General features: G+C 45.2%; 1 protein-coding gene across 1 annotated transcript in view; it reads left to right on the top strand.

The window, feature by feature from the left end:
• Positions 1 to 13,282, top strand: part of eif2ak3 (eukaryotic translation initiation factor 2-alpha kinase 3) — a 28,007-nt gene extending 14,725 nt beyond the window's left edge. The window contains exons 3-18 of the mRNA XM_062398182.1: positions 2,801 to 2,995; positions 3,097 to 3,227; positions 3,355 to 3,610; positions 3,707 to 3,875; positions 3,969 to 4,094; positions 4,374 to 4,496; positions 4,591 to 4,820; positions 5,233 to 5,345; positions 6,664 to 6,786; positions 7,005 to 7,154; positions 7,254 to 7,818; positions 8,273 to 8,446; positions 9,271 to 9,447; positions 9,560 to 9,661; positions 10,297 to 10,359; positions 11,016 to 13,282. Coding sequence (XP_062254166.1) covers positions 2,801 to 2,995; positions 3,097 to 3,227; positions 3,355 to 3,610; positions 3,707 to 3,875; positions 3,969 to 4,094; positions 4,374 to 4,496; positions 4,591 to 4,820; positions 5,233 to 5,345; positions 6,664 to 6,786; positions 7,005 to 7,154; positions 7,254 to 7,818; positions 8,273 to 8,446; positions 9,271 to 9,447; positions 9,560 to 9,661; positions 10,297 to 10,359; positions 11,016 to 11,198 — 2,880 coding nt within the window. The 3' untranslated portion in view covers positions 11,199 to 13,282. The remainder of the gene's footprint in view (positions 1 to 2,800; positions 2,996 to 3,096; positions 3,228 to 3,354; positions 3,611 to 3,706; positions 3,876 to 3,968; positions 4,095 to 4,373; positions 4,497 to 4,590; positions 4,821 to 5,232; positions 5,346 to 6,663; positions 6,787 to 7,004; positions 7,155 to 7,253; positions 7,819 to 8,272; positions 8,447 to 9,270; positions 9,448 to 9,559; positions 9,662 to 10,296; positions 10,360 to 11,015) is intronic.
• The last annotated feature ends 738 nt before the right edge of the window (positions 13,283 to 14,020 follow it).

Consider the following 14,020-nt stretch of genomic DNA (forward strand, 5'->3'; position numbering starts at 1 on the left):
TTTTTAATCATTTAAAATAATTTAAGTGATCGTCTCTTTTTAATAATTTATTTTGTTAGTCTTCGAAAGTTTGGTTTTGGAACAAGTTTCCTTTTTTCTTTTTTTTCAAAGATGAGACAAAAATATTAAAACTCAACCAAACAGATCAGGACAAACAAAGACCAGTTTTATTCAAACAGACGAAACAAAGACATAAAACAAATGGGGGGGGGGGGGCTAATGATCACATATTCATCTGCTTTTCATCAAGGTTACCTTTTTGATTTGCTTTGATGGGTTGTTTTCATGTAGGAAGGGCGACCACATCTTCATTAAAACAGATCCTTTCTCTTCAAAGTGTTTGTTTCTCGAATGCGGAGCAGCTAAAAAAATCTTTAATAACCTCAATTTAATTAGCAGAACAGTTTTCCATTTTAAGGAGATGCATTCCTTAGATATGAGAGTTATAAACTCTATAAACGTCGTGGATACTCTTAACTTTTCCGGTGGTAAATCAACCCTGCAGACACCAGGTTTATGAGGAAGTAATGAAATGTATGTTACATAATCTTCTTCAGCTCCTTTGCCAAAAGTCCTAAAACATGATTGATAATGATAAAACATGGTTTGTGTTAGATGGCCCTCGTCTTAACGGCATTAAAAGAAAATATTTGTATTAGATCATGTTCATACAATGTGGAGGAAGTAATAAGTCGTAGCATTAATATAATTGCACCAATGGATGTAAAGTGAACTGCTGAAGGAACAGCACATGTACATCTTGAATTATTAATTTATTTCTCCTTCATTTAAGTCATATTTCTTTAAATTAACAATTTTTACTCCGGGTTCTGTTTTACGCTAGACATGTTTCCATGCACATCGATATTCTGATATTAACCAGATTAAATGAAATAGTCTGAATAAGACGCTTTCATGTAAACAGCACTTTCTGATGGCTTCAACCTGAATCTGGCCATCCTCCGTATAAGCAATACTCATATTTCCACATGGAGATTATTTGAGTCTCACTATGTCAACATTTATGACATAATTACATAATTTCAATGCATCGACGTACGTCAGTCATCAACTGCTTGACGAGATGTTCTGGGATTGAGTGGTAACAAGTCGTGGGACTTAATGTTGACGTGAATCATAATCACACCTTGATCTGTAACATGTAAACATGAATATGAATGGAATATTCTATTAGCAGCTCATGTAAACATCCCAATGGAAACAATGTGTTATTCAGAATTAGGTCAATAGTCTGAATATTGACTGAATATCTGACTGTTGTAGATCAGAGGAATTAATTCATCTGTGTGTTTGTGTGTCTGTGTTTGTGTGTGTGTGTTGGTCTTTGAGCCGGATGGGTTCAGACGTCAGGAGCTGGATGACTCATCCACGGCTCTGAGAAGTTCCTCTCTAAACCCCCCCCCCCCCCCTTCAGTCATACCAGCATGGTGTGATGTGGTCGTCAACCCCTCCCCCTTTCACTTGCTAAATTTATCTTCCCTCCCTCCCTTCGTCCAAAAAGATGACATCACCTCTGGTCTGGGCGGTGCTCTCTAGTAAATCATTCCGGCGCCTCGCTCCCCGCTGACATGTTTAAATCCCCCACAAAGCCACTACCCTGACCCTAATGGAGTCTGATTGGATTCCCCTAACAAGCTGATTGACTGGTCACCGGTTCGACCCCTGCAACACCTGACGTGTCTCTCAACAAGAGAGTGAAACTGATTTTTGGTGACACACAATCCGTAAAACAGTGGCTAACGTGCTGGAAGAAAACAATTGTCCCCCCCCCCCCACCCCCTGCAGAGCTAAAGCTGAGGAGGTTAAATCAGGATTAGACTCTGGGTTTTAGAAATGATGTCATCCTGGCTGCTTCCCCACAGTGAGCACCTAATAGCAAACACACACACACACAAGCAGGGTCACACACACATTATCCACGGTTGCACACTTTTATAAAGATCCAGGTTAATTAGTTGGGCTCTTAGTTGTGTAATGGTCCCAAGCCTGTAGATTGAGTCCAAGTGTGCGTGGGCTAACGCTGCTGCTGGTGTGTGGGTGGATGTGAGTCGGACAGTGCTGTCCGTGTGGGCAAGTGGTTTTTGTGTTTTCCAACAATTATCTGAAAACCTGCGGAAGATCTTACAAGCTCAGCGTGTTCAGCTTCTGCACCAGGCTGGAGACATTGGGTTCAGAAGTAGTTGTTTTGTTGAGAATGATGTTGTTCAGCAACTTGACCCTTTTGTAAGATCTAGATTATAAAGTATGTCACCTTATCTTCTGTGTGTCTGAGGCCTGTTCAGGTCGGTAGTTTGAGCCCAGGTGTTGTAAAGTATCTTCTGCTTTTTTTACTTCTTGGCCAGATAGTTGTCAGACATTAACATTCATGCTTTTCAAGAAGAATCCCACTGACATGGATGTTTGGAGGCCAATGCCGATAATGGAATTGGGGATTAAAACCATTTCTGATACTTATGTGCTGATATGAAAACGTTAGATTTTTATATAACGACAATATAAAGGCTCATGTCAGCCACTGCTTATCAGCCAACTGATAAATCGGTCGGGTCCAAAATCCAAACCTTCACTTTTTTATGACCTAAAACAGAGAAAAGTACAAACTCACCTGAAGGTCTGAACGAATATAAATATATATATAAGTTTTATTTCTAAAAATGACAAGATGAGGACTTGATAATCAAAAGAGTGGCAGATTATTCTAAGTTAATCAGCTAATCATTGGTCCTCTAATTTAATCAACCTAATTAGAGATAAAGCTAATCTGATTCTGCTCCTGCAGGTGTTCGGCAACAAGATGGTCATCCCCTCACTGGACGGTGCCTTGTTCCAGTGGAACCGGGACAGGGAGAGTATGGAGGCAGTGCCTTTCAGCGTGGAGTCCTTGCTGGAGTCGTCCTACCGTATCGGAGAGGACACGGTTCTGGTCGGGGGGAAATCCCTCACTACCTATGGCCTGGGTGCCTACAGCGGCAAGGTCGGTGAAAGCATTTCAATTAACATGTAATGTAAAGAAATTAGAAATCCTCTGTGCATCAAACTAGTCAACCCGATCTAAACCATAACTCTGTTCTTCAGCTTCGGTACATCTGCTCCACGGTCGGATGCAGCCAGTCGGGGGGGAAAGAGATGGAGTCGGAGGATGTGCTCCTGCTGCAGAGAACCCAGAAGACTGTGCGAGCCATCAGACCTCGATCAGGGATGGAGAAGTGAGTTCTATTCAATTAATCAATCAATCAATCGGTCGGAGCCAAGAAGCCATTAAGTTCAACTCATCATTTGAGAAAATTACAGTAAAAGAAGTTGTTTCAGTTCAAGTCTCTTTGTCTTTACCAGGTGGAACTTTAGTGTCGGGAACTTTGAGCTGAAGCTCCTTCCCGAGACGCAGTCTGGAATGAACTTCCTGGAGGGGGAGGTGGCGAGTGACGACGGCTGGAGGGAGAGTCAGCGTGTCATCACAGATGAACCCAAAGAGAGGGAGCCCACGGAGAACCAGCAGAATCTGGACCTGGTCATCAAAGTGTCTGTTCCTGATTGGAAGGTCATGGCCTTCAGCACTGGGCCTGAAGGTCAGCTGGTCTGGGAACATCAGGTGAGATGAGATTTCACTTCTTTTTTTTAAATCATGTACTGGTGTTTAACTTCTTTCTGGAGATCCACTAACTTGTGCGTCACCTGTGTTGTGTAGTTCTGCACACCCATTGCCTCGGCCTGGCTGGTGGGCGGAGGGAAGGTCACACCGATCAACCTGTTCGACGACACCGCCTACAGCAGCCAGTCAGAAATCGATGAGGAGGACGATGAGGCTGATCCTGGGAAAGCCACCAGGGGCGCTGCGGAGTCTAGTGTCTACTTAGGTGAGTTTCTACACGTGCACTCGGTGTAGAAACAAGATGTCCCCCCCTTTTTAAATCTGCACACATGAAACTCCTCTTCCCTTCTCTTACCAGGGATGTTCCAGGGACAGCTCTATCTCCAGTCCTCAGTGAAGATCTCTGAAAAGTTTCCCTCCAAAGCCATCGGGCTGGGGACCGATATAATTCCACTACCTACTGTCAAGTGGAAACCTCTAGTCCGTAAGTCTGCAGCTCCTCAGTCATTAGTTATAATGTGTAATCACCAAAGTGTGTGTGTGTGTGAGGCCATGTGCCCCCACGGCACAGCAACCAAAGACTGACCTCATTAGAGAAACCTTGTCCCTCCCCCCACTAAAGAAATATTTGAAGTCATCAGGACACTGTCTCCGTCCCAATCAAAGCTTTGCCCGTCTGAAGTTCAACCCTGAGATTCCCCCCCCCCATCGATCTGTCTTTAGTCTCGGATCAAACGTCTTCTTCGTCTTGTCCTTGACACAGATTCCCCGTCCCGCACCCCAGCGCTGGTCGGCTCCGACGAGTTCGACAAGTGTCTGAATAACGACAAGTTCTCCCATGAAGAGTACAGCAATGGAGCCCTGTCCATCCTTCAGTACCCATACGGTGAGAACCTCACACGGGACCAACATGCAGAGTGTAAACCAGGGGAAACCCAAAACCTCTTCTCACTTATTTCTGCGTTTTGTCCTCCTCACAGATAACGGCTACTACTTCCCCTATGGCAAGCGTTACCGGGAGAAGCGTGACAGCTCTATGAGCCTGATCAACGGAAACGTGGCCGGGGCCGAGAGCCGCCGGAGGAAGGACCCCGTGCTGCTGCTGCCCTGGTGGAAGGAGATCATCGGCACCATCATCTTCTGCATCGTCGCCACCACCTACATCGTCCGCAAGTTCTTCCACCCGCCGGCCCCCGCGGCCTACGTGAGGGTAAGAGCACAGCCTGGAGCAGAGATACCTGTAAGACTGGTGGTGGTTATGCTTTTCATGTAATATGTGAATTCAGTGTGAGGAGTAAGAATCTGTTTCCTCATAGTTGCATTTTCCTCATAGGATGAATGAAACCTTTATTTGATGAATACCAGGTGTGAACAGAGTCTAAATAAATAAATAGCACAACAAGCAATTTAACTTTAAGTATTTTAAGTGATAAAGTTTGTTTATCACTTAAAATTCTAGATTTTTAAAGCTAGATAAACAGACAATTCCTTTAATATTAGACCTGATTTGACCTGAGGACTTGAATATGTTTAGTTCTTGTACTTCTGTCTCTGTTTTCTTGAGGTACCCTCTAAATTCCTTTTCAATAACAAACTCTTTCCCCTCCGTCTGTCACTCACAGCAACGTAAAGAGTCGGAGACCCAGTGCCAGACGGACAGCAAGTTTGACCTGGAGGTTGTGGAGTCCAAGGAGCCGGTGGCCACGGAGATCCGCTCCAGCGAATACGTGTCCCGGTACGTCGCCAACAAACCACGAAGCTGAATGTGTGTGAAACCGTTTTGTCATGACTCAGGAGAACTTCACTCCAAAGTCACTCTGTCGAGGTGGAGCTACACCCCCAGCGCTGTTACCAGGGGGGCCACTGCTCTTCCAGCCCCCAGCAGATACGAGCCGTGGTCGTGAATGATTGGACGAGTCAGCTGTTTGCTATCAGATCACAATGACCTCGCCCCCCCCCGCAGACCCCCGCCCCGCCCAGCAGCATCTGCCACGGGGTCGGAGTGTCTCTTTACATCACTGTCAGCACATTGTCACAAGTTTTTTTCATAACTTGGGGCAAACCAAAATACGATCAGTGGGAATAATTCATGGGCTGCCACTCGGCTCCGGGTGTGTGATTGATGGACGTCACACGTGTTTACGTTCACCAGTGAATTAACGTGGATTTACTCTCCCACACACGAGCAGGAATCTCATTAAACTTCAGCTCTTCTTCTCCCCTGGTGTCATCACACTCCCTCGTTTCTTATAAAGCTGCTGTTGCTGCTGCAATCCATACAAATGGCTCTTGCCAAAGAGCGTTCTCTAAATAAAACCGATGGCTGTTCCAGCAGCTGTGACTGGCATGAGTCAGGATCATTAGGAGGGAGATAGAGATCAGGACACGCGGCCTGAATCAAATGCGCCCACACACTTCCTAATAAGACAGCTTTCAATCCCCTGAGGAGCCTGAGCTGAGACGCTTCGACAGCATGTGGACGAAGTGAAGCTGGTGGACGACGGCAGAGTTTCCTGTCGTCTCTCTTAGCAGAAAACTAAAGCTGCTTCGGACATGTACTCAAAGTGTTGGGAAAAATGTGTCCTGACATTTTCCAGAGTTTGTCTTTCACATGTGAAGAAGGCAGCTGAACATTCTTTAGAGGAATAGAGCCTGAGTAGAACACGTGATGTAGAAATTCAGTTGTGGAAATCACATGTTTTTGTTTGCAACACTTCGACTAAAGCTGTTTCTTCTACTTGATATTTACTCTGAGGCTGGAGGAGAAGTTCTGGAAAATGTCCAGACCAACAGAAACTTTCATGAAAATGTGATATTGGTGACCGGTGTTGTGCGATTGAGAAAACTAATATATACCACATATGAATATTATTTTATTGTAACTTTGAATTGGTCCTCTTTGTCCCCAAATTACTTTTCAAGCATAAAAATGTAATATCAAAGTTTTACCACTTGCTCAACCTCTGACGTCAGTGAATTGTGTAAATCCTCACAGCTCTTCTCTGCTACAGTCGGATTCTTCTCTGCTTAACGACCAACATGTCTCTCCCCAGGTATCTGACGGACTTTGAGCCGGTGCAGTGCCTCGGGCGCGGCGGGTTCGGTGTTGTGTTCGAAGCCCGAAACCAAGTGGACGACTGCAACTACGCTATCAAACGAATCCGTCTGCCCAACAGGTAGCGGCTCACGCTGACCACACCGCTCACTTCCTTTCTGGAGACTTCTCCCTCTTCTGTTTTCTCTGTTTTCTCTTTTATATCAGCAGCGAAGTACTTGTCGAAACAATTCACAAATTTTATTTCCTGTAAATCAAACAACCAACTGCTGAAAAACAACTGTTCACGTTTCCATGAATGTTAGTTCAAGCCTGATATTTCTCTTTTCAATCCGTCAGGGAGCTAGCCCGTGAGAAGGTGATGCGCGAGGTGAAGGCTCTGGCCAAGCTGGAGCATCCAGGAATCATCCGCTACTTCAACGCCTGGCAGGAGAGCCCCCCCGAGGGCTGGCAGGAGGACATGGACAAGCGGTGGCTGAAAGACGCCAGGTGAGTCTGGGCTTTGAAGTCCTCAGGTTGAACCTTGCACCAGGTCAGCAGGTGGTCATCGTTTCTGTAACGGTACCAAATACTCTTTTGTTCTTCTAGTACCACCGACTGGCCCATGAGCTTCCTCGACCACATGGAGGCGCTGTCAGTCAAAGTGCCAGTGTCCAGCACCGTCTCCCCGGTGTCTGTCCCTGGAGGAGACGTTCTGGAGTCCTCCACTGATTCCCGCGCCCTCCTCTCCAGCAGCGCCGGTGAAGCCGTGGGTTTCGGCGTTGACAGCGGCGACCTGTCCTTCCTCCCTCTCCTGGGCCACGACAGCCTGATGTCGGAGAGGGACAGCCAGGCGGACCCCGACGCCTCCGACACCCCCCACTCCTTCGAGCTGTGCCCCCCACGCGGCCCCAGCGACTGCACCTCCTCCTCCTTCGACATAGTGTTCGAGGACTCGGGCTGCGACCGGGATGCCGAGGCGGACTCCGGTGACTCTGTGACTTCCGGCGCGACCAGTGCAGGCGTGCTGTCGGACAAGAGCTGCTCGTCTTCCTCGCACACCAGACAACGGGAATCCGTCCCTCCCTCCTCATCCTCACCCCCTCGGCCAACCTCACTCACCCTGGCTCTCCCTACATCTCCTCTAACTCAGCGAGTCCAGCCCTCTCCCAAGGTGGGTTGGTCAGTCAGGGCAGTGGTTATCAAAGGCTTCACAGTGCTGGGATCAGTTTTACTGCTTCCTCCTTAATTAAGTTATTAATATTAAATGTATCGTGTCCAGATCTCACCAGATTCTACACTGCTCTTCCTCGGGCCCTTTACGATACACATGTCAAGATTAAAAGCTGATAAGATGAATGGTTCTGGAGATATACATTCTACAGAGAGATTTCTAGATCTCTTGGAGGTGCAATATTAAATAAGATTATGGAGCCATCCTTTTTACCATTAATGAAGACTTACACCTTCTGGTAATACCTACAATTTTCAAAAGTACTGATATTTGATTTGAATTATTTATTCTATTCTTGAGATTTCCCATTTTTCTCCCCCTCCTCCTAGAAATAGTCCACGAGTATCACAAATAAGTGGTTTGCACTCACACTGTCTCCCCCCCCCCCCTGCAGGTGTACCTGTACATCCAGATGCAGCTCTGTCGGAAGGAGAACCTGAAGGACTGGATGGCTCAGCGCTGCCTCCCGGACCAGAGGGAGCACAACCAGTGTCTGGATATCTTCCTCCAGATCGCCGAGGCTGTCGACTTCCTGCACAGCAAGGGGCTCATGCACCGGGACCTCAAGGTGAACATGTGCACACGCACACTGTCCACTGCAATGTATCTTCCACTTGGCTCGGTGCCCGCGACTGTGAGGCCTTCGCTGGCAGCTGGCCACCAGATTGTAAATAGGAGAGCTGACACTGTGCCGCTGGGATCTCCAGATACCTGGACGTCAGAGGTGCAGAGATGGGTTTATCTCCACACTCGAGCGTTCAGCAGTAAATTACAATCCCTGCAAACGACATGACATCACCTCCGGCAGCTTGCAGACGGAGATAGATAATGTTATCAACAGGCTGAAGCTTCAATTTGATCTAATTTTATTCCCATTGTAAAATATCTGATGCCCAAACTCATTATAAACTTAAATATCCTTCATGTTCAACACAGCTCCTCCTGTCTATCACAACAATAACACATCTCATTGTGTGAACTGAAACACTCGAGTCATTTCTCTGCACACTGCCACAGACACAGCTCTTAATCAAATGTGCTGATGTGAAGGTTTTAAATGCTTTGAGCCTTAGTGAGTTTCTCATGCACATGTTGCAAGAGGTAAACAGAGGCCCAGAACCGTGGTTCTGTCAGCTCCTCCCTTTCCATTGGGAGTTGAACATCTTATCAGGAACGCCTGACGTCTGTCCGTCCCTCTTGTTACACAATGTCCTCTCCTTAGGAAGACAGACCCACTCACGTTGAGCTACATCTGCTTTGGACACACTTAACATGTTTGATCACCATTAGTGTGATTAATGCATGTTCCTGTTGATGCCATGACCTAATAACTGCCTTCATGTAGTTTGTGTTTGACGCGTCTCACTTAAAGTCTCACCCTCCGTCCTCCAGCCCTCCAACATCTTCTTCACCATGGACGATGTGGTGAAGGTGGGAGACTTTGGCCTGGTCACGGCCATGGAGCAGGAGGAGGAGGATGACGAAGAGCCCAGCGCCCTGACGCCCGCACCCCTCCTCACCCGCCACACGGGGCAGGTCGGCACCAAGCTCTACATGAGCCCAGAGCAGGTGAGGCAACATTCATATCTACAGGAGAAACTGTATCAGGAATAATTGAATACAATCATTCTCTGATGAGTGGGTGAAGTAAATTGATCATGTTTCCTTTTCATCCCGGCAGCTCTCTGGAAACTCGTACTCTCACAAAGTGGATATTTACTCTCTGGGTCTGATCCTGTTTGAGCTGCTGTATCCGTTCAGGACGCAGATGGAGAGAGTGAGGGTGAGTCAGCAAACACACACACGGTAACATCATCACATCATAACCGTTCTTCAACATCTCGGTTTCACTTAATCCCTAATAGGGTTCTTATACTGAGTTGTTTCTGTCTTAATCTGCTTTTAAAACTTCCTAACACATGGTTTTTATCTTCAATTTAAAGGTTTTTATTTGTTTTGTTTCACTTGTTAAAGACTTTAATCAAGCATCAGCTTGGACAACAGACAGTAAACAGAGCAAAATGTGTAAACAGGAGGTGGGGAGTGAACATTTTAAAAGATAATTAAATAAAAACATGATTAATAGTGTGTGTTTTGAGGGTTTATTTTTATGCAGATTGTCAAATTGAGCCAAACTGAACTATTGAAGAATCATTTTCAGGTCTAGTTTGATTAAAATTAAATTATTCCCCAGCTACATAAACCTTTTTTTTTCTTTTCTTATTTTAGAGACTTTATAATGATTATGTATATTTTTTCCTTCAGTTTCTTCATTTATAATTGTACTGCACTTTAATCACTATTGTCCTTGTAAATGGAAGATCCCCCCCCCCCTGTGTGATGTTGTGCTCTCGATAACAAAGGACCTGCGTCTCATTAGCTCCACTCAGGTGTTTACACGTGTCCTGTTTGTTCCAGACTCTGACTGAGGTGCGAGCTCTGCGCTTCCCTGACGTCTTCTCCAAAAACAACGTGCAGGAGGTGAGTGGCCCGCTGCTGCCACCTAGTGGCTGTGAACACACACTTCATCCAAACCAAGGGAGGAGGGTTTTTATTTGTGTGTGTGACGTGAAAAGAAGCTGCAGGAAGTGAACACATGTCCAGAGAGTTCCTCCTCATATTATCTGATCCAAAGGAGCCGATAGCATCGTTAAACCTGCTCAATCTAATCCAATTAAGAAGCACCCAGATTATTTTGCTTCTAAATCACAGAAAATAAAATCAGATATGTGTTTATCACCACACCAGGCACTGGACCAGTGTCTCTGGACCAGTGTTCAGTTGCTCTTTCATTACCTTGTTTACCAGTTTACTTCGTAATGAGATTAACATAATCCCAAAGCAAAACTGGTAATACCCTGTGTGCATTATCCCAGTATCCCCCCCTCACTTGCTGTACACTGGTCTATTTTAAGATGCCCTGTCCGTTCTGAGTGTGTGTGGGTGATTGTGTGCGTCTGTGGCTTTATGTGTGGATGTGTTATTCCATTATATAAAAATGTTTATTCTCACAATTAGCACTGGTTCGACATGAGCATAATGCAAAGTGAACAAGTTGAACTAATGGATGATGATGTGAGCTGTTAAATGACTGTAATCCCATCCCTGACTGTGCTGTGTGCTTCCTGTGTGTGCAGCTGAGTATGGTGCGCAGCATGTTGTCGCTGAGCCCCGGCGAGCGGCCCGAGGCGGCTGACATCACGGGGACGCCTCTCTTCCAGGAGCTGGAGCCTCCGTTCCGCATGGCCGTGAGGCAGCGCTCCCGCACCTACAGCGCCTCGTCCATGGGCCGCCCCTCGCGCCAGTCATCTTCAAACTGAAGATCCCACCACGCAATATCTAACCCTATCACACAACACCTCAGGTATCAAAACCAAGAGGACACTACGAAGGGGCCTTCTGATGCTTGATCATCTTCTCTACTGGTGACTGATCACTGGTGTGAGCACTAACCAGTGCTCCGGACACTAAATATGCCTGATTTGGGAGACCAAAAAAAAAGACCATCTTTTTTTGCCTATGTGTTTTTATAATGAGAGAGAACAGAAGAGTTTATGAGTCCAGCTCCTCAGATGGGATTTGCCTTCAGAGAGGGGCCCCGCGGCCCCTGAGTGGATGAATGCTGGGCCTCTGGCTCATGTCGTTTCTGCATGTATCTGATAGAGAAGTGAAGGGGTGAGTGTGAGGTTTGTTTCTAAAGCCAATACCTTGGACACAGTTTATCTGTGTGTAAATTTACACAACGAGGTGCTCAATCATTTTCAAACACCTCCTTTTTTTGCTCTCTGTACATAATAGAAGGCGACGAACCTGTTTTATATCTTCTGCTTTAATTCCAGAAGATACAGCCGATCACTCCTGTACATACTGTAAGGTGCTGTTGCTTGTAAATGGCCTTTTTTCATGAGACCGCTGTAAGACAGTGTGATACACACTGAGAGCGGGCCCAGAGGAGACGTTATCGGAAAGAGCCGAATGTTACGGTGTGACCTCCAAAGACAGATCACCTCTCGTAGCTGTTTTGAAATTAATCTCAGTGTTTCCACCTCCATGGGAAACCGAGCCGGGGGGGGGGGGGTTGCTGCACTTTGAGCATCCGAGGAGAAGCGGTGGAACCAGAGTGCCATTGAAATAAAACAAAAATCAGTTAAGTGTACTTTTGAGTAACTGATTGTGACTCGCCTCACATTACTGCAATTTGGCTCCTGTGCTCCAACCTCGTCCAGCTGGTGCTCCCGGTGAAGCACTGAGGTCCGCAGCTCTCACACCAGCCAGGGAAATAGCATTTAGCGACAGAAAGTGAGACAGTTTTATTTTGTTTTTGTTTATTTTGTCCCCTCTAGTTTGTCTACCGGGGACCTGGACCTGACGTTGGTCATGTGATCACTCATGAGCATTGTTTCATGTACATAAGAAGTGATGGGAGAGCACATGACCTTTGTTTGTAACTACACACACTCACACTGCTAATTGTAACATGCTTTCAATGATTGTAATTTTCTAAGGATCTTCTCTTTTCTTTTTTAAGAAATAAGTGCAGTTTTTTGATTATCCTGCAGGTTTTTTGATCACTGTAAAGTCTTGATCGGTCTGAGACAGGAAGTCAGACCTGTTGTTTGTCCTTCAGTCCACTCGGCCCAACGAAGACGAGTTCTTCTAGTTGTTAAAGGGTTTCAAACCCGCTGTTCTATCACCTTGATAACAGAGGGAGAGGGCTCAGTTCGGTCATCACGTGTCAGAAAAATGTGAAAACTCATCCTGCATTTTCAGACGTTGCTTTGTGAAGGACAGTATGAAGATACTGTCGCTTAAATCCTGTGTTGAATCAATGTTTTTAAAAGAATTCAGGAATGAATTCTGGGTAAATCTTTCTTTTTCACCAATTAGCTAAAAAAATGCTTTTCTTTTTATTTACAACAGGAAAGAAAGAACTTAAATCACCTACTGTAGTAAAAACCTTGTTGTCATATACTGTTCAACTGAAATCAGCATTACTGAAAATAGTGTATTATCGCAGGTTCTAGAGATGTTGTAGAGATTTTCCCTCCAACCAGGTGAATAACATTATACAGTAGGTTTTTCTTGCTCTGTTGAATTATGTTGCCCCTCCTCCTGTTGTCCGGGTACGTTTTTTACCTGAGGATTGTTCCGTTGGAAAAACACACATCCCCTCCTCTCGCTCTCCGTCTGGACGTGTGTCCGTTGCGTGTTCTTGTGCACAAACCCGTTCTCTGTCCACGTTGAACTGTAAATATGTTTATTTGCTTTATTTATGTTCCGATGCCGCGATCAATCCCTTGTGGGTTGGTGTTAATATGAACGCGCTTCCTGCGACGAAGCGCGTTGGAATATGATGACTTCTTACAAGTCTAAATTTAATAAACTGTTCTATACCGTTTGTACAGCTTTGTGTCATTGGTGTGAAGTCTGTGGGTTGGTGTTGGGCACTTTATTATTATTAATATTATTAGGCACACAACCACCAAAATCCTGCAGAACAACAGGGATGTTTGGTGCAGTTTGTTGTACACTTATTGTATGTGTGTGTGTTTATACCATGCAGTGTTCATCTTGCACACCACACACGAGACACACATGGAAATCCATTAAATATTTTGTTCATAATCTTGCTGAAAAATAAACCAACAAAAAAGATGCAGAACAGAGGAGCTGGGGATCGAACCGCCGACATGTGAGTGGACTGCCTGCCCAAACTGATGTAGAGGAAGAAAACAATATACTTTACATAGTGTATTCACTTTATGTATTTCTAGAGTGAGGCAAATATTTGAACTCTACTTGTATAGTTTATTTTAAAATACTAATAAATCAAACATTTCTTTATCAATTAGGAAACTAAACCAAGCATATTGGTCAAAGCTTAAAGTGTGTTTTTATGGAGGCTTTGAAAATACTTGTTATATTTATTATTATATGCAAATAATATACTACAATAATCAATTATATTACATAAGTAGAGAAATGAGTCTTGTAAACTACACCCAACATATTGCTCATAGGTGAAAATCTATGAATGTGCTCGTTATTATTACTTTAGCACAAAGCCTCAATACAAACCTGATGTATGCTAACTATGCTAACCATGCTAACAGCTGAGCGGCTAAGCTAGCAGGCTAATTCG

The sequence above is a fragment of the Platichthys flesus genome, chromosome 10 (assembly GCF_949316205.1).
Source record: "Platichthys flesus chromosome 10, fPlaFle2.1, whole genome shotgun sequence".
Lineage (NCBI taxonomy): Eukaryota > Metazoa > Chordata > Actinopteri > Pleuronectiformes > Pleuronectidae > Platichthys > Platichthys flesus.